General features: G+C 25.2%; 1 protein-coding gene across 1 annotated transcript in view; it reads right to left on the minus strand.

Annotated features, from left to right (window-relative positions):
* LOC142235705 (uncharacterized) overlaps window positions 1-21,706 on the minus strand; it is a 450,997-nt gene that overhangs the window by 100,444 nt on the left and 328,847 nt on the right. The window contains exons 4-6 of the mRNA XM_075306966.1: window positions 12,112-12,392; window positions 11,895-11,944; window positions 2,592-2,707 (exon numbers count right to left, since the gene is read on the minus strand). Coding sequence (XP_075163081.1) covers window positions 2,592-2,707; window positions 11,895-11,944; window positions 12,112-12,392 — 447 coding nt within the window. The remainder of the gene's footprint in view (window positions 1-2,591; window positions 2,708-11,894; window positions 11,945-12,111; window positions 12,393-21,706) is intronic.

Here is a 21,706-nt window from a genome sequence, read left to right on the forward strand (position 1 = left end):
ATAGCTTTCGCCCGATTTACACTCAAATGACCACAGAGGCCAATATTTTGCTCCGATTTAGTTGAAATTTTGCACAGGGAGTAGAATTAGCATTATTGCTATGCGTGTCAAATTTGGTTGAAATCGGTTCAGATTTAGATATAGCTCCCATATATAGCTTTCGCCCGATTTACATTCACATGACCACAGAGGCCAATTTTTAAATCCGATTTAGTTGAAATTTTGCACAGGGAGTAGAATTAGCATTGTAGCTATGCGTGCCAAATTTGGTTGAAATCGGTTCAGATTTAGATATATCTCCCATATATAGCTTTCGGCCGATTTACACTCATATGACCACAGAGGCCAATTTTTAACTCCGATTTAGTTGAAATTTTGCACTGGGAGTAGAATTAGCATTGTAGCTATGCGTGCCAAATTTGGTTGAAATCGGTTCAGATTTAGATATATCTCCCATATATAGCTTTCGGCCGATTTACACTCATATGACCACAGAGGCCAATTTTTAACTCCGATTTAGTTGAAATTTTGCACAGGGAGTAGAATTAGCATTGTAGCTATGCGTGCCAAATTTGGTTGACATCGGTTCAGATTTAGATTTAGCTCCCATATATATGTTTTTCTGATTTCGACCAAAATTTTCCTTGTAAAATCGCCACTACTTAGTCTACAAGTTGTAAAAATGACTCTAATTTTCCTAAACTTCTAATACATATATATCGAGCGATAAATCATAAATAAACTTTTGCAAAGTTTCCTTAAAATTGCTTCAGTTTTAAATGTTTCCCATATTTTTTTTTACTAAAATTGTGTTCCACCCTAGTGCATTAGCCATCTTAAATTTTGAGTCTATAGATTTTGTAGAAGTCTATCAAATTCTGTCCAAATCGATGTATCGATGTATGTATTTGGGACAAACCTTTAGACATATATATATATATATATATATATATAAATATATAAATATATATATATATATATATATATATATATATATATATATATATATATATATATATATATATATATATATATATATATATATATATATATATATATATATATATATATATATATATATATATATATATATATATATATATATATATATATATATATATATATATATATATATATATATATATATATATATATATATATATATATATATATTATATATATATATATATATATATATATATATATATATATATATATATATATATATACCATATCACATATATATATATATATATATATATGTGATATGGTAGAAAATTTAGATCTACAAAGTGGTGCAGGGTATAATATAGTCGCCCCGCCCGACTTTAGACTTTCCTTACTTGTTTTTAAACGAAAAATGTTTATAAAATTTCGTATAACGACAAAAATTCTTCTTTCTTTCATGAAAAAAAAAAAATTCTATGGAATTTTCTCTAACGACAAAATTTTTATGAAAATTTTTCTAAAATGCCAAAATTTCCATGAAATTTTTTCTAATAATAACATTTTTTTGAATTTTGTTTAACGACAAAAAAATCTATAAAAGTTTCTATAACGTCAAAATTTCTATGAACTTTTCCTCCTAACGATTAAATTTCTATGGCCTTTCTTTCCTAACGCTTAAATTACTTTTAACAACAAAATATTTTTGAAATTTTCTCTAATGCCAAAATGTCTATGGAATCTCCATCCTAATGACAAAATATCCAGAAAATTTTCTGCCCTACGATAAAATGTTCAATGGAATTTTTTTTCTAGCTATAATTTTCTCCTAACGATAAAGTTGTATTACTTTTTTCTTAAAACAAAATTTCTATGAAATTTTCTCTTACGACAAAATTACAATGACATTTTTTTTTTCTAAAGACAAAAAAAATTATCTAACGGCAAAATTTCTACGCAATTTTCTTTAACGGCAAAATTTCTTTGAAATTTGCTTTCTAACGACAAAATTTCTATGAAAATTTTTCTAGCAACAAATAATCTCTAGCTATAGTAAATCTCTAGCTATAAAATGTCTATGAACTTTTCTATAACGACAAAATGTTTACGAAATTTTCCCTAACGACAAATTTCCATGAATTTTTCTCTAACGACAAAATTTTTATGAATTTTTTCTCTAACGACAAAATTTTTGAGAAATTTTCTCTAAGGACAAAATTCCCATAAATTTTTCTTTAACAACAAAATATCTGATAAATTTTCTCTAACAACAAAATTTCTTAGAAAATTTCGTGCAACGAAAAATTCCTTAAAGACACCATTTTCTCTAGATTTTTTTTTTTTACTTGACATTACATTGTCTCTTTGATTTTCTCCAAAACAAAACACAATTTTTATTACGTCGACAGGACATAAAAAACAACAACTTTTCCAACAAAAACTATTTTGATGATTTTTATGACGTCCATCCTAGAATCCAATCGAAATTCCATCCGTTTATTAAATTCCCATAAAATGGAAAACTATAAAAGTTATAAATAAATATTTTTCTATATGCATAAAGGCTTTTATGTTACAGTCATATAGGCAAACATTTATGGCGAAGAAAAACAATTTATGGGGGGAGAGGGGCTATTGATACTTACTCTGACTTGGGCTTGAGCTGCTGTATTTTGATGGCTGGCACGATCTCGACGATTAACGGTTTTAAGACCTTTCAACAAACGGGCTAAAGTTGTGCGTTTTTTAGTTTCACGACCTTCTAGAATAAAAAAACGAGCACAGGAAAAGGGGTAAGTATAAAAAAAATCTCAATGAACCATACAATACTTATATATAGGGATAATAAATAACAATGATGATGATGACGATGATGATGGGGAAGATGACAAGCATAAATTTCAATTCAATACATCAGAAGACAAGACATGAAATAAACGAGGCAAACGAGGAGAAAGACAAAAAAAAAACATAAAGTATATAACCAGGATTATTAGTTTTGTTATGTTTAAACACACACTCAAGTGATTTGCTTGTTCCGATTATTTTTTTCTTTTCTTTTTTATCGTTTGCCTTATTCATTTTTTTTCTTGGTCTACGATTTAAGTGATTTGTTTCTTTATTTTCTTTTTCTTTTCTGTTTCTTTTTTTATTGTGTTCTTGGAATGCTGCAATATGTGACATCATTACAGTTTTTTTGCTGGTTTTACTTTTGGTCGCTTAAGTCCTTTGATTGGGGACCATTTATTCATTTCCTACCATTGAAGATTTTGGTTTTTGTTGCTGTTGCAAGCACAAAAAAAGGCAAATCTTTGAGTGTAGAAGAGGAAGTCATTTTATGACATGATTTCAATTTAGTGGTATTGTAAAGAGAATCTCTCTTTCTTCTCCCACACACACACACTCATACAAGCATAGCCAAACTAAAAACTTGGCATAGTACACTACTACCACTACTACTGCAATGATATTTGAAGTGAAAACTGCTATAATGTGGGCCATGAAAAGTATTAGAAGTTCAAAAAAGGTCATTTGTAGCATACTTTTAGGAGTTGCCAAAATGAATAAAAAGGAAGTTTTTTTCTTCTTTTCTTCTTGCAAATTGCATAGCTAGCTAGGGTTAACCACAAAGGGTAACGAGGGAAGTTTTTTTTTAACACTACAGTAAAAAACGAAAAAAATAGAAATAGCAGTAAATTTTTAGTATTTAATAGGAAATATCACAGCAAATATCGAAGTGTTCCCCAAAAAAATATTTGTTTCTGCTTGGTAGAATTATTGATGTTTTTGCAAATTTATTCAAAATAAAATTTTGACAAAATTTTCTGTAGAAATAAAATTTTGCAAAAATTTTCCATAGGCATGAAATTTTGCAAAAATTGTCTATAGAAATAAAATTTTAACAAAATGTTCTAACGAAACAATTTTTTGACAAAATTTTCTATAGAAAAAAATGTTTGACAAAATTTCCTATAGAAATAAAACTTCTATAGAAATAAAATATTATATATTAATAATATTTTTTATAAAAATAAAATTATTACAGAAATACAATTTTTATAGAATTTTCTATAGAAATAAAATTTTGCAAAAATTTTCTATAGAAATAAAATTTTGCAGAAATTTTCTTTAGAAATAAAAATTTGGCAAAATTTTTTATAGAAATAAAATTATTACAGAAATACAATTTTGATAAAATTTTTTTACAAAAGAAATAATTTTTTGACAAAATTTTCTATGAAAAAAAAAATTTTGGCAAAATTTTCTATAGAAATAAAATTTCGACAAAATTTTTTATAGAAATAAAATTATTACAGAAATATAATTTTGATAGAATTTTCTATAGAAATAAAATTTTGCAGAAATTTTCCATAGAAATAAAATTTTGCAAAAAATTTCGATAGAAATAAAATTTTGCAAAAATTTTCTATAGAAATAACATTTTGATTTTTTTCCATAGACATGGAATTTTGCAAAAATTTTCTATAGAAATAAAATGTTGACAAAATTTTCTATAGAAATAAAATTTTGACAATATTTTCTATGGAAATAAAATTTTGACAACATTTTCTATAGAAATAATATTTTGACAAAATTTTCTTTAGAAATAAAATTTTGACAAATTCTCTAAAGAAATAAAATTTTGACAAAATTTTCTATGGGAATAAAATTTTGACACAATTTGCTATGGGAATAAAATGTTGAAAAATTTTCTATACAAATAATATTTTGACAAAATTTTCTATAGAAATAAAATTTTGGAAAAATTGTCTATAGAAAAAAAATTTGACAAAAAATTTCTGTGGAGATAAAATTTTGAAAAAATTCTATGGAAATAAAATTTTGAAAACCCTCTCTAAAGAATGTGGTAATTCCGAAACTGCTGTCCGTCCATCCGTTTTGACAAATTTTCCTTTAGAAATAAAATTTGGACAAAGAATGTGGTAATTTCGAAACAGCTGTCCATCCAACCGTCTTTCAGTCTATAGAACTTTGGCCACACAAATTTGACCATACTTTTCCTTTGTTGGTTAAGCTACACTTGTAGTTTAGTCAATGCATGGTTTTAAGTTGGAATCAAAAACAACAATAATGAAGTAAAATTTTGCAAACATTTTCCATATAAAATAAAGTTTTGAAAAAAAATCTATAGAAATAAAATTTTGAAAAAAAATTTCGATAGAAATAAAATTTTGACGAAATTTTCTATAGAAATAAAATTGTGAGAACAAAATTTCTATAGAAATAAAATTTTGAGAAAAAATGTCTATAGAAATACAATTTTGATAAAAAAAAATTCTATAGAAATAAAATTTTGACATAATTTTCTATAGAAATAAAATTTTGACAAAATTTTCTATAGAACTAAAATGTTGACAAAATTTTCTGTAGAAATAAAATTTTGCAAAAATTTTCTATAGAAATAAAATTTTGCAAAAATTTTCCATATAAATAAAATTTTGAAAAAATTTTCTATAGAAATAAATTTTCTACAAAATTTTCTATAGAAATAAAATTTTGACAAAATTTTCTATAGAAATAAAATTTTAACAAAATTTTCTATAGAAATAAAATTTTGACAAAATTTTCTACAGAAATAAAATCTTGACACAATTTTCTATAGAAATAAAATTTTGACACAATTTTCTATAGAAATAAAATTTTGAGAAAAAATTTTCTATAGAAATAGAATTTTAACAAAATTTTCTATAGAAATAAACTTTTGGCAAAATTTTCTGCAGAAATCAAATGTTTACAAAATTTGCTATAGAAATAAAATTTTGACATAATTTTCGGCAGAAATCAAATGTTTACAAAATTTGCTATAGAAATAAAATTTTGACATAATTTTCTACAGAAATAACATTTTTACACAATTTTCTATAGAAATAAAATTTTGACAAAATTGGCTATAGAAATAAAATTTTGAGAAAAAAAATATCTATAGAAATAAACTTTTGACAAAATTTTCTATAGATATAAATTTTCTACAAAATTTTCTATAGAAATAAAATTTTGACAAAATTTTCTGTAGAAATAAATTTTTGCAAAAATTTTCTATAGAAATAAAATTTTGCAAAAATTTTCTATAGAAATAAAAATTTTGACAAAATTTTCATCAGAAATAAAATTTTGACAAAATTTTCTATAGAAGTAAAATTTTGACGAAATATGAGTTATTTGTTTGGTATTTTTTGGTGAGGTTACACTGAAAAAAATATTGTCGTGAGGTCAAAGATTTCATGTCTTTAAAATACGAATACAAATTTTGCTTAGCATAGAAGACGCATTTCTCTAAAATAAAGTTATTTTCTTGTCCAAAAGTCGATAAACTTTTCAATGAAGTCGTATTGTCCTTATAATTAAGTTATTTGACTTAAAAATGGGTATCTTAACATGAAAGAAAAAAATTATAGGCTAAGGTCAACTTGCCTTTAATAATTCAGAAAAATTCTTTAAATTTAATGAAATTGTCTTTAAATTTGTTGCCTTTTTGCATCTTGACTACAAAGCAAAAAATCGCTCAAATATAGGACATGTTTTTCCAAAACTTTATTTTAAAGAAGTTTTTTACTTAAAACATAGCATAATTTCTACTGGAAGTCGTGTCCTAATTTGGAAAATAAAGTTGCCGTTAACTCGTTTTTAAGGGACTTTGATAGCATATGAAGAAAAAAAGCTGAGAAAGCGAAAAATTAAAATTTGCTTCCTAGAAGCAAGTACACAAAACCTACATTTAAAAGAGAATTGTGTCTTAAAAGTATCCTTACTTGTATTCTCCGCTTCTTTGGCTCGGAATCAATACCAAATTTTTTAAAGTAAAGACAAAATCTTTGGAACCGAGTATGCTTTTTTTCAGTGTAGGTGGCAGCCCGGTGTATCAGGCACATTTAGACTATTCAGTCCATTGTGATACCACATTGGTGAGCTTTTATCTTATCACTGAGTGCTGCCCGATTCCATGTTAAGCTCAATGACAAGGGACCTTCTTGTTATAGCCGAGTCCGAACGGCGTTTCACATTGCAGTGAAACCACTTAGAGAAGTTTTTAAACCCTCAGAAATGTCACCAGCATTACTGAGGTGGGATAATTCACCGCTGAAAAACTTTTTGGTGTTCGGTCGAAGCAGGAGTCGAACCTACGACCTTGTGTATGCAAGGCAGGCATACTAACCATTGCACCACGCTGGCTCCCAATTTTGTGGTTAAATTTTCTCCAAATTTTGATAGATTATTTTTGGCTCAAGTGGCAGCCGTGCTCGGAGGTCCCTGTCATTGAGCTGAGGATTTTTTTCTACGCAGCAATTTTGTTTCCTTACCACCTCATATTGTCTGCAAACGTAATTGACAGATTATTTCAAATGTATTAATGAAAATACGTCAAATTAAGAACAAAATAAAAATGTTCCTACGTTTGAATTTCTTTGGAAGTGAAAATAAATTATTTGAATTATTGGCATTAATAAATCCAACAAAATGTGTTCACACATTCATTGGCTTTCAAGCCTAAAAGCCGCTACTCAATCCGGCGCAAATTTGCCTATGCTAAGTCCTTTCTTTCCACTCAATCATTTAGGGGAGCATTATATGGCCACACATTTTTTCTGGAAGGAGTCTTTGACATTTTGCGATAATAATGACCCAAGCAACAGCAGCACATGAAGTATGAGGATATTAAGGTAACATTAACTCAGCGCTAAGACTTAATAAATACCCAAATTACTTTTCAGGTTTCCGGCAGAATCAATTTGAACCGGAAGCTTTTATAACTTCTTTTTTCACTTGTTCATAGCCAAAGAAAGATGTTGCCTTTTGAGTTTGTATTAAAGTGGGTTGGAGTGGGGTGTGATGGTGACAAAAGTGTGCCATAAATGGAGAGAAGAAAATGCAGAAAAAAACACAAAAGCCATATTGAAGCGTGTTGAGCGAGTCTTTATGCTAACTTTGAGTGTGAATGAAATAAAAACCAACTTCCAGCATCGTAACTTAAAATGTTTCCTGTTTCTCAGTTTCGTGGGCCAAAGAGTTGTTGCCAATGATGGTGTCATTAAAATTGAAGCTTTTTTCTCTAGCTTAAAGGTTATATATGGGGTATTGCATAGATGCCTCGTGAAAAATAATAAATCACTTATGGATTGGTTTGCCACATAGGGTAGGAGTATAAATACTGTTGTCACTCAAGCCACAAAGAAAATGAACAAAATTTTTTAGAAAATTTTACACACAAAAAAATTTCCAACAAAAATCTTATTTTGTTTTTATTTCTATAGAACTTTTCTCTAAATTTTATTTCTATAGAAAATTGTATCCCAATGTATTTCCATAGAAAATTTTGTTAAAATAAAAAAATAGAAAATTTAGTCAAAAATTTATTTCTATAAAACAATTTTGTCAAAATTTTATTTCTATAGAAAATTTTTTCAAAATTTTATTCCTATATCTACGAGTGCTCTCAATCAATAAAACAAATATAATAAAATATTTTGTCAACATTTTAATTCTTTGAAAAATTTTGTCAAAATTTTAATTCTTAGAAAAATTTTGTCATAATTTTATTTCTATAGAAAATTTTGTCAAAATTGTATTTCTATAGAAAATTTTGTCAAATTTTTCTTCTATAGATAATTTTGTCAAAATTTTATTTCTATAGACAATTTTATTTCTAAAGAAAACTTTATCACCATTTTATTTCTTTAGAAATTTTTGTCAAAATTTTATTTCTATAAAAAAATTGTCAAAATTTTATTTCTACAGAAATTTTTTTTCAAAATTTTATTTCTATAGAATATATTCTCATTTTTTTTCTATAGCTCATTTTGTCAAAATTTTATTTCTATAGCAAATTTTATTTGTATAGAAAATTTTATCAAAATTTTATTTTCTATAGAAAATTTTGTCAAAATTTTATTTCTATCGAAATTTTTTTCAAAATTTTATTTCTATCGAAATTTTTTTCAAAATTTTATTTCTATAGAATTTTTTTTTTCAAAATTTTATTTCTATAGAAAATTTTGTTAAAATATTATTCCTATATCTACGCGTTGTCTAAATCAATAAAAAAAAGAAAATAACATATTTTGTCAAAATTTTATTTCTATAGAAAATTTTGCCAACATTGTTTTTTTTTTTCCTATAGAAAATTTTTTTCGAAAAAATAAATTCATGTTTTTTTCAATCTCGAGCTCTTCTTGAAAAAACATGAATTTATTATCTAACAAAAGGTCGACAAAAAATCAAATAAAAAAAACTAATTTTTTCGAAATATTATTTCTGTAGGACATTTTCCCGAAAATTTTATTTTTATAGAAAATTTGCTGAAAATTTTATTTCTATAGAAAATTGTCTGGAAATTTTATTTCTATAGAATATTTGCTGAAAATTTTATTTCGATAGAAAATGCTATCAACATTTGATTTGTATAGAAAATTATCACAAAATTTTATTTCTATAGAAATTGTGACAAAATGTTCTATGGGAGTAAACTTTTCTATAACATTTTGCAAAATTTTTTTTAGTAATCAAACTTTGAGAAAATTTTCTATAGACATAAAATTTTGACAAAATTTTCTATTGAAATAAAATTTTGCAAAAATTTTCTATAGATATAAAATTTTAAAAAAATTTTTTAATAGAAATAAATTTTTGACAAAATTTTCTATGGTAATCAAATTTTGACAAAATTTTCTATAGAAATAAAATTTTGACAAAATTTCATATATAGATTTTAATCTCGATAGGAAATTTTTTATAGGAATAAAATTTTGAGAAAAAATTTTCTACAGAAATAATATTTTGAAAAAATGTGACAATATGTGAATAAAATTTTCTATAGAAATAAAATTTTCAGAAAATTAATTTCTCTAGAATATTTGCTGAAAATTTTATTTCGATAGAAAATTTTGTCAACATTTTATTTGTATAGAAAATTATCGCAAAATTTTATTTCTATAGAAATTTTGACAACATTTTCTATGGAAGTAAAAAGTTTTCGATAAAATTTGACAAAAATTTTCTATAGTAAAAAAACTTTGAAAAAATTTTCTATAGACATAAAATTTTGACAAATTTTTTTATTGACATTTTCTATTGAAATAAAATTTTGCAAAAATTTTCTATAGAAATTTTACAAAAATATTTTTAGAAATAAATTGTAGACAACATTTTCTATGGAAATCAAATTGTGACAATATTTTCTATGTGAATAAAATTTTCTATAGAAATAAAATTTTCAGAAAAAAATTCTATAGAAATAAAAGTTTAACAAAATTTTCTATAGAAATAAAATTTTGACAAAATTTCATATATAGATTTTAATCTCTATAGGAAATTTTTTATAGGAATAAAATTTTGAAAAAAAATTTTCTACAGAAATAATATTTTTGAAAAAATGTGACAATATGTAAATAAAATTTTCAGAAAATTTTATTTCTCTAGAATATTTGCTGACAATTTTATTTCGATAGAAAATTTTGTCAACATTTTATTTGTATAGAAAAGTATCGCAAAATTGTATTTCTATAGAAATTTTGACAAAATTTTCTATAAAAATAAAATTTTCAGAAAAATTTCTATAGAAATAAAAGTTTAACAAAATGTTCTATAGAAATAAAATTTTGTAAAAATTTTCTATAGAAAAAAATTTTGAACAAATTTTCTATAAAAATAAAATTTTGACAAATTTTTTCTTTAGGAATGAAATTTTGACAAAATTTTGTATAGAATACAAATTTTGACAAAATTTTCCATAGAATAAAAATTTTGACAAAATTTTCAATAGAAATAAAATTGTGACAAAATTTTCTATAAATTCAAATTCGTGTTTCTGATTTGACAAAATTTTCTATGGGAGTAAACTTTTCTATAAAATTTTGCAAAAATTTTCTATAGTAATAAAACTTTGAAAAAATGTTCTATAGACATAGAATTTTGACAAAATGTTCTATTGAAATAAAATTTTGCAAAAATTTTCTATAGAAGTAAAATTTTGCAAAAAAATTTCTATAAAAATAAAATGTAGACAAAAGTTTCTATTGAAATAAAATTTTGACAAATTTTTCTTTAGGAATAAAATTTTGACAAAATGTTTCTATAGAATAAAAATTTTGACAAAATTTTCTTTAGAAATAAAATTGTGACAAAATTTTCTATAAATTCAAATTCGTGTTATTTCATGCTGGTGCACGTTAAATCCTTAAAAACATTTACAAAATTCTGTGTAAAGCTAAAAAAGTTTCTATGATTCCAAATCCTGTTAAGATTACGAATGTGATCAGTGTATTAATAAATAATCGAGTTAACGCTCCCATTGCTATATTTGTGATTAATTTTTGCATGGCATGCCTAAAACTATGCAACGAAATTTGTCTATATGCGGTTAATATTGATACTCTCTTGAAATGTAAAGGCCAAGTGATGATTTTCGATTAACTCGAGATAAAAAATTGTTAGAATAATTAAAATTTTATTTAAAAAAGTAATTTCACAAATCCGCTTGAATTTTCAATTTTTAAATGTGTTTTTTGTTTTCTTGAATTTCAATTAAAGTATTAATTGGAAAAATGTTGTTGATATTTCAAAGCTAAATAGCTATTTAAAAAATTTGTGTGACATACAAAAATCCTTAAAAAAATTTTTTTTTGGATACGAATAATGTTTGTCCATTTTTAAAAGTTGTAGTGCCAGATTGTGAGAAATTTCACTATAATTAATTTTTCGATTAAACCCCATAGATCCTTCATCTATATTAAATTCCCCATATCTGCTTAATAAATAATTTTAGAAAAATTTAAAAATTTAAAATAAAAAAATCAAAATGATACATTTTCCTTGTCTTATTGTCTTCATTGTAATGATGAATGCTAATGCTCGCCAAATGGCATCAAAATGAAATTCAAAAAAATTTATGGCTTATAATATGCCACCAAACGAGAGTGATTTTTTTTACTTACCCGTCGTTGGAGGAAATTCATAAAAATAAGCGGAACGAGGACTTAGGCAACTGTAACGAGAAAACCAAGAAAAAAAAGAACGTAAGGACAAGTCATAAATTTGTTTGGCCAAGAAATGAAAAAAATTGATTTCATTTTATTAAAAAACAAAAAAAAAAATACATCTTTAATTTTTTTCGGTAATGGAAAATCAAACAAAAACGAAAAACCAACTTACTTTTGTTGTACAAAATTCAAATGGGCTGCATTGGGCGGGATGGATTGTAAACTTTGAGGATGGCGTTGTTGTAATTGATGATGCTGACTGACAGCACCTTGCATTAATGACAGCTGCTGCTGCTGTTGTTGCTGATTTATTTGGGCTTGTTGTTGAAGCGTTTGTTGCTGTATGAAATGTTGCTGTTGTGTTAAGGCTCCTCGCCCTACACGTGGGGCAAAGACACCATAACCGAAACCATAAATTTCATCCTCTTCCTTATCCGATAGGCAACTGGAGGGCTGTAATAAAAAAAATGACCACAATGAAAGTGAAATTGCAAAGAAACAAAGGGGAAATAATGAAAGATATAAACTTAAATGGATTAAGTTGGCGAAATTAGTGTTCTCTTTTTTTGTTTTGTTTTTGTATAAGACTAGGTTATAGCAGCTCTAAGGCTATCATAATTCATGGTCAAGTTGGCCACCACTTAAAAATGCTAAACGAAATATGAAGATGAAGCACTAAAAAAAAACTAAAAAATATAATGCAACAAAACAACAAATAAGGCTTAACCACAGGACTTGCTACTCTACTATTAAAATGAAGGACATCATGCAACATAGCGGTGGCCTTCATATCCACATAAAAGAAAAGTTAAAGCCACAGGCAGGCCGACAAGGAAGTTACTCAAACAAATTCTAGCCACAGAATGGTACAAATACCGGTAAAGGACTTCTTCACCTTCTTCAATTTACAAGCACTTAACACAAAGACCAAATAAAGGAAATTACAAATGGGATTTCACTAAGACTAAACGAGAGGGTTTGAGGAGAATACCAGAAAAAATAACATCTTCCACAAAAGGAAACACTCAAGGATTGAAATTATCCGAATAATTTTTTATAATTTTCTTGTTTCGATTTTCTCGCAAACACACCTTCGGGGGAGACATTTCGTTGCATACTTTTAGGCGTAAATGTAAAAGAATGGCATTAAAATGAACGTAACAGGGAACTAAGGACTAGGAAAAAAGTTTGGAACTGTTTTACATATTCCATGCAGAATTGCAATAGTTTTAAGTATGGCCCAAAGTGTAAAGGATCTATTTTCTCAGTTTTAGAAGCATTTCAATTCTTTGTACTTTAATATATTGGTCAAAATATACAAATTCATTTTTTCTCTGTTTTTTTTTTTTTTTTTTTTGAGACATTTCCAATTCGTTGTAAGCAAAACTATTCTTGTGGTAAAATTTCCTTTCATTTCATTGTGAGAAAAATTACTTCTTTAAGTGGCTTCTTTGGCTCAACACCTTAGGGAATAATAAGAATGTAATACACACCCACACATACAAATCTAGGGTGAGAGAAAACACCCAATGTTTCACACTCCTAGCTAGCATTAGATTTTTTTCGTGTTTTTGACGGGTGGCGGTGCTATACAAAAACAAATAAATGGCCAAGTTAACAATGTTGTCAAAGTTCGTTAAGTAGCATAATTTCAAGAGACTACTTGAGGGCCCAACAAAAAGACCTACTCAAAACAGCTACTGAGAAATACTTGGCTTGACAGCAATAAAAATGGCTCTCTTACACACACACACACAAACAAATAGTCTTGCTCACTCACATCCACAATCATTCAAGCAACACAGGAACAGAAACTAACAAGAGTCCACAAAGGCCAAGGACCAAGTGAATGAAAGAAGAAATGAATGAACGAGGGAGTGAGTGAGTGAACCAACTACAAACATTTAAAAGGAATATTGCCACAAGAAATACCGGCCTAACCGGCGGCAGCCTAAGGAGGTGACCTCCACTAACAAGTACACAAACAACTACAAACGAATACAAAAAAAAAAATAATAAAATGTCAGGATATGAAATGAAATAGCGAAACAAAAATATCAACACACATAAATTGGCTGCAAAAGTTTCTAATAACGTAAATCCACTGTTGGCTATATTTCCCTGGCTGCTAACTTTGCTTATTTAGCTGGTTAAGGTGAATGGGGAATTGAATGGCTACCATAGTAGGCTAAGAAATAGGGATGCCATTTGTGGAAATTTAAAAATCTCATAATTTAAGTGTACCATTGTAATGTAATGTTGGTGACATTTCTGAGGGTTTCAAAACTTCTCTAAGTAGTTTCACTGCAATGTGGAACGCCGTTCGGAATCGGCTATAAAAAGGAAGTCCCTTGTCATTGAGCTTAACATGGAATCGTGATAAGAGAGAAGTTCACCAATATGGTATCACAATGGACTCAATAGTCTAAGTGAGCCTGATACATCGGGCTGCCACCTAACCTAAACTAACCTAAGTGTAAAATTAAATTTTATGTCTATAGAAAGTTTTGTCAAAATTTTATTTCTTTAGAAAATTTTTGCAAAATGTTATATCTATAGAAAATTTTATAAAAATTATATTTCTATAGAAAATTTTATAAAAATTATATTTCTATAGAAAATTTTATAAAAATTATATTTCTATAGAAACTTTTTGCAAAATGTTATACATATAGAAAATTTTTTTGCAAAATTTTATTTCTAGAGAAAGTTTTGTCAAAATTTTATTTCTATAGAAAATTATGTCAAAATTTTATTTCTGTAGAAAATTTTCGAAACATTTTATCTCTATAGGAAAATGTATAAAAAATTTTATTTCTATCATAAGTTTTGTAAAAATTTGGTTTTTATAGCAAATTTTGTAAAAATTTAATTTTTATAGAAAATTTTGTAAAAAATTTATTTTTATGGAATATTTTTGAAACATTTTATTTTTATAGATAATTTCGTCAAAATTTTATTTTTGTAGAAAATTTTTCCAGAATTTTATTTCTATAGAATATTTTGTCAAAATTTTATTTCTGTAGAAAATTATCTATAGAAATAAACTTTTCACAAAATGTTCTATCGAAATAAAATTCTGGAAATTCTATAGAAATTAAATTTAGACAAAATTTTCTATAGAAATAATATTTTGACAAATTTTTCTATAGAAATAAAATTTAGACAAAATTTTCTATAGCAAAAAATTTTGACAAATTTAATTTCTCCAGAAATTTTTTGCAAAATTTTATTTCTATAAAAAAATTTTGCAAAACTTTTATTTCAATAGAAAATTTTCCCAAAATTTTATTTCGATAGAAAATTTTTTTAAAATTTTGTCAAAATTCTATTTCCATAGAAAATTTTTGCAAATTTTTAATTCTCTAGTAATATTTTGCAAACTTTTATTTCTATAGAAAATTTTAAAAATATTATATTTCTATAGATTTTTTTTTTTACAAAATGCTATACATATAGAAAACTTTTGGAAAATTTTATTTCAATAGTAAAATTTTTTGCAAAATTTTATTTCTATAGAAAATGTTGTCAAAATTTTATTTCTGGAGAAAGTTTTGTCAAAACTTTATTTCCATAGAAAATTTTTGCAAAATTTTAATTCTAAAGAAATTTTTTTCCAACTTTTATTTCTATAGAAAATTTTAAAAATATTTTATTTCTATAGAAAATTTTTGCAAACTTTTATTTCTATAGAAAATTTTAAAAATATTATATTTCTATAGAATTTTTTTGAAAACTGTTATATATATAGAAAACTTTTGGAAAATTTTATTTCTATAGAAATTTTTTTGCAAAATTTTATTTCTATAAAAAATTTTGTCAAAAGTTTATTTCTATAGAAAAGTTTGTCAAATTTTTATTTCTATCGAAAATTTTGTACAAATTATATCGAATTTTTTTTCTATAGAAAATTTTGTAAATATTTTATTTTTATAGATTTCTATAGAAAATTATCTATAGAAATAAAACTATCACAAAATGTTCTATCGAAATAAAATTCTGAAAAAAATTTCTATGGAAATAAAATTTAGACAAAATTTTCTATAGCAAAAATGTTGACAAAATTTTAGATAGAATTAAAATTTAGACAAAATTTTCTATAGCAAAAAATTTTTAACAAATTTAATTTCTACAGAAATTTTTTGCAAAATTTTATTCCTATAAAAGATTTTGTCAAACTTTTATTTCTACAGATAATTTTGCCAAACTTTTATTTTGATAGAAAATTTTAATAACATTTTATTTCTATAGAAAATTTTGTCAAACTTTTATTTCTAAAGAATGTTTTGTCAAAATTTTATTTCCATAGAAAATTTTTGCAAGATTTTAATTCTCTAGAAATTTTTTGCAAACTTTTATTTCTATAGAAAATTAAAAAAAAAATTATATTTCTATAGTAAGTTTTCGCAAAATGTTATACATATAGAAAACTTTTGGAAAATTTTATTTCTATAGAAAATTTTCTAAAAATTTTATTTCTATGGAAAATTTTCGAAAAATTTTATTTCTATCGAAAATTTTGTAAAAATGTCAATTTTTTTTTATAGAAAATTTTGTCAAAATTTTATTTTTATAGATAATTTTGACAAAATTGTATTTCTATAGAAATTTTTTCCAGAATTTTATTTTCATAGAACATTTTGTCAAAATCTTATTTCTATAGAAATTTTTTCCAGAATTTTATTTCTATTCAAAATTTTATTTCTAGAGAAAATTATCTATAGAAATAAAATTTTGACAAAATGTTCTATCGAAATAAAATTCTGGAAAAAATTTCTATAGAAATACAATTTAGACAAAATTTTCTATAGAAATAATATTTTGACAAAATTTACTATAGAAATAAAATTTAGACAAAATTATCTATGGCAAAAAATTTTGACAAATATAATTTCTTCAGAAAATTTTTCAAAATTTTATTTCTATAAAAAAATTTTGTCAAACTTTTATTTCTACAGAAAATTTTGCCAAAATTTTACTTTGATAGAAAATTTGTTTTAAATTTTCTATAGCAAACAAATTTGACAAAATTTTCGATAGAAATAAAATTTAGACAAAATTTTCTATAGCAAAAAATTTTAACAAATTTAATTTTTACAGAAATTTTTGCAAAATTTTATTTCTATAAAAAAATGTGTCAATCTTTTATTTCTATAGAATAGTTTGCCAAAATTTTATTTCGATAGAAAATTTTTCTAAAATTTTATTTCTATAGAAAATTTTGATAAAATTTTATTTCTATAGAAAATTTTGTTAAATTTTTTTGCTATAGAAAATTTAAAAAAAAAATTCTATCGAAGCAAAATTTAGACAAAATTTTCTGTAGAAATAAAAGTTTGACAAAATTTTTTATAGAAATAAAATTTTGAAAAATTTTCTGAAGAAATTATATTTGTCAAAATTTTTTGCCATAGATAATTTTGTCAAAATTTTATAGCTCCTTATAATGAAGATCAAAATTTTATAGAGATTAATGCTCCTTGATATTATTGAACTTTTCTGGGATTCGCAATTGTCATACCTAGTTATGAAGCCAATTCACCTTTCTAATGATTTTAGCCAGTCATCATAACTTTAAACAAAGTTATTTTGACAAAATCTACAACAAAAATAACAGCAACACAATCACATACTATCCAACAAAAAAAAATAAAATCCTTCGAGAATAAAAAAACAAAAACTCAAGAAGAAAATGAGAAAAACGTCAACAGCAAATGTGGCCATAAAAAACCGCTCAAATGGAGTTTTAACTTGGCCAAATCAAATGTTAATCATACATCCAGGAGGAGGTCATCATTTTTCGTTGAATAAATGGCCAAAAAGCCTTATAATGGCCATCCGGGTAAGAGAAGAGAAAGTACCACTTAACCAATAACAACAACAATAATGGCACGTAAGAAAGACAACAACCAAAAACTTTTTTATCATCTCTTTGAATTGTCTCTCTTGCTCTACCTCTCACTCTCCCTTTAATAAAAAGTTAACAACGAGGAAATACATATTTAAAGAAATTACCCTTGGAAAACCAAAGATGCCATGGATGGCCGGTCGGCCGATAGCAGAGGGAGTTCTTTTACAAAAAAAATTATGGTAAAATTTGTTTTTAAAAAGAAGTGACAAAGTCATTTGCTGTAAATGACCCCATCAAAAACGGCCTCAATTAATTGTTGTGTCCAAAAAACTTTTAGAGTGGAACCAATGTGGAACGATGATGAGATGAGATGAGATGAGATGAAATGAGATACCAGAGAATACAAAGGGGGAGATAAGACATTTTAAGGTAAAGACTTTTTCGAAACGGAGTTTTAATCACAACTTGTCAAGGATATAAATAAACGAATGAAAGAAGGAGAATAACAAGTGTCCAACTTAAAATGGTTTTTTTGTTTTGTTTCGCCAGCAACTGTTGACGAAAATATTTTGTTTTTGTTTTACAAAATTTTATTTTCCTCATAAAAGGCCATGACATTGTTGACCATAAAAATGTAATAACCACAAATTTGATTTTTTTTGTTTGGAAAATAAAAAAAGACAACAAATACAATTAAATGAATTCTATGGGGTAATCTTATTTGATTATTTACTACCATCAACAGTTGTAATATATGGCCATTGAAACAAAATAACCATCAGGGAAATCAAAACAAGTTTGAAAGATATCATGGCATCTGGGGTAATAATGGTGACTTAAAAAAATAGATTTTTTTTTGGTGCATTTTGCAAAATATTCTTCTCCAACTAAAAGGCACTTCACAAATTTCCTATAGAAATAAATTTTTGTTCAAATTGTCTTTAAAAATAAAATTTTGATAAAATTTTCTATAGAAATATAATTTTCCAAAAATAAAATTTTGCAAAAATTGTCTATAGAAATATAATTTGGCAAAAATTTTCTATAGAAATAAAATTTTGCTAAAATTGTCTATAGAAATAATATTTTGTACAATAAATTTTTGGTAATTTTTTGGTAAAATTTTCTATTTTTTTTTTTTGATTATTTTTGGTTTGGTGGCAAACCAAAATATATAAAAAGGTAGATTAAATTCCCAAATATCCATTCTTCATCGGTTTTATACACAGCAGTCCACAAATATTTATGAACAGATATGAACCAATTTTCGCGTGGTAATTAAAGGGCCAAATTTCATCGAATGGGATGAATTTAAAATAAAAAAAATTGAGTGGCAGAATTTAGTGGCTATATATCTCTGGCTGCTAACTTTGTTTATTTAACTGCTTAAGGTGAATGACTCAATTAATGACTACCACAGAAAAGAATAAAATAAGAAATAGGGATGCCATTTATGAAAATTGTAAAATCTCATTATTGTACACTTTTTCAGTTTAAAATTTAATTGAAATAAAATTAACTTTTACTTCGATAAAAAAATATTTGCAAAATTTTATTTCTAAGGAATATTTATGCAAAATTTGTCAAAATTTCTATTTAGAAAATTTTGTCAAAATTTTATTTCTATTTAGAATATTTTCAAAAGTTTATTGCCATAGAAAATTTAGTCAACATTTTTATTCTACAGAAACTTCTGCCACAATTTTATTTCCATAGAAAATTTAATCAACATTTTTATTCAATAGAAAATTTTGTCAAAATTTTATTTCTATGGAAAATTTTGTCAAAATTTTTATTTCTATAGACAATTTTGTCAAAATTTTATTTTTATAGAAAATTTTGTCAAAATTTTATTTCTATAGAATATTTTGTCAAAATTTCATTTCTAAAGAAAACTTTGTCAAAATTTTATTTCATAGAATATTTTGTCAAAATTTTATTTCTATAGAAAACTTTGTCAATATTTTGGTTTTATAGAAAATTTTTTCAAAACTTGATTTCTTTAAAAAATTTTGTCAAAATTTTATTTCTATAGAAAATTTTGTGGAAATTTTATTTCGGTAGAAAATTTTGTCAACATTTTATTTCTATAGAAAATGTTCTCAAAATTTTATTTCTATAGAAAATTTTCTCAAAATTTTATTTCTATAGGAAAATTTTTTAAAATGTTATTTTTATAGAAAATTTTGTCAACATTTTATTTCTATAGCAAATGTTCTCAATATTTAATTTCTATAGAAAATTTTCTCAACATTTTATTTCTATAGAATATTTTATCAAAATTTTATTTCTATAGAAAATTTTCTCAACATTTTATTTCTATAGAATATTTTGGCAAAATTTTATTTCTATAGAAAATTTTGTCAAAATTTTATTTCTATAGAAAATTTTGTTAAAATTTTGTTTTTATAGAATATTTTGTCAACATTTTATTTCTACAGAAAATTTTGTCAAAATTTTATTTCTATAGAAAATTTTATACAATTTTTCTTCTATAGAAAATTTGATCAAAATTTTATTTCTATAGAAAATTTTGTCAAAATTTTATTTCTATAGAAAATTTTGTCAAAATGTTATTGTTATAGAACATTTTTATACTAAAGAAAATATTGTCAAAATGTTATTTTTATAGAAAACTAGCGTAACCCGGCCCGCTTCGCTGCGTCTTCCGAAGCGTATTTGGAGGAACATTTTGCATTAACTTAGTCAACTATATCCTTCGTGCTGAAAACAAATTCGAAAAGATTTCAATTCTTTTAAACAAATCGGACTATTTGATTTTTCGTTTCTAGGTACAAATACGGCGGGAGAGGGTGTACCCTTTCCTCCAAATTTTTTTAATAATGTTCTGTATTCAAGTAGTTGGACAATCTTCTATATTTCTTGTGAATTTTAAGTGCGGTTTGTCAAGGAAGATTTCTATGGAAAATTTTGTCAAAACTTTATTTCTATAGAAAATTTTGTCAAAATTTTATTTTTAAAATTTTTTCAACATTTTATTTCTATAGAAAATTTTGTCAAGATTTTATTTCTATAGGAAGTTTTGTCAAGATTTTATTTCTATAGAAAATTTTAGCAACATTTTATTTCTATAGAACATTAGTCAAATTTGATTTCTATAGAAAGTTTTTCAAAATTTGATTTCTATAGAAAATTTTGTCAACATTTTTTTTCTATAGAAAATTTTGTCCAAACTTTTTTCTATAGAATATTTTATTTCTATAAAAAAAAATAGCAAAAAAAATCTATAGAAATAAAAATTAGCAAAAATTTTCTAAAGAAATAAGATGTTGCAAAAAATTTAGTAATATTAACAGGTTGGCTGATAAGTCCCCGGTCTAACAAAGAAACACACATTTTTTTGTCAAAATTCGTTTTTATTATTCAACATAGTTCCCTTCAACGATTATATAACGACCTTCCAATTTTTTGATACCATTTTGGTAGTACTCCTTCGATTTTGCCTCAAAATAGGCCTCAGTTTCGGCGATCACCTCTTCCTTGCAGCCAAATTTTTTCCCTGCGAGGTCTGAGAACAAGAAAAAGTCGCTGGGGGCCAGATCTGGAGAATACGCTGTGTGGGGAAGCAATTCGAAGCCCAATTCATGCATTTTTGCCATCGTTCTCAATAACTTGTGGCACGGTGCGTTGTCTTGGTGGAACAACACTTTTTTCTTCTTCATATGGGGCCGTTTTGCCGCGATTTTGACCCTCAAACGCTCCAATATTTAACGCCATATAATAGTCACTGTTGATGGTTTTTCCCTTCTCAAGATAATCGATAAAAATTTGTCCATGCGCATCCCAAAAAACGGAGGCCATTACTTTGCCAGCGGACTTTTGAGTCTTTCCACGCTTCGGAGACGGTTCACCGGTCGCTGTCCACTCAGCCGACTGATGGAGCCATGTTTCATCC

This window comes from Haematobia irritans, chromosome 1 (assembly GCF_050003625.1).
Source record: "Haematobia irritans isolate KBUSLIRL chromosome 1, ASM5000362v1, whole genome shotgun sequence".
Lineage (NCBI taxonomy): Eukaryota > Metazoa > Arthropoda > Insecta > Diptera > Muscidae > Haematobia > Haematobia irritans.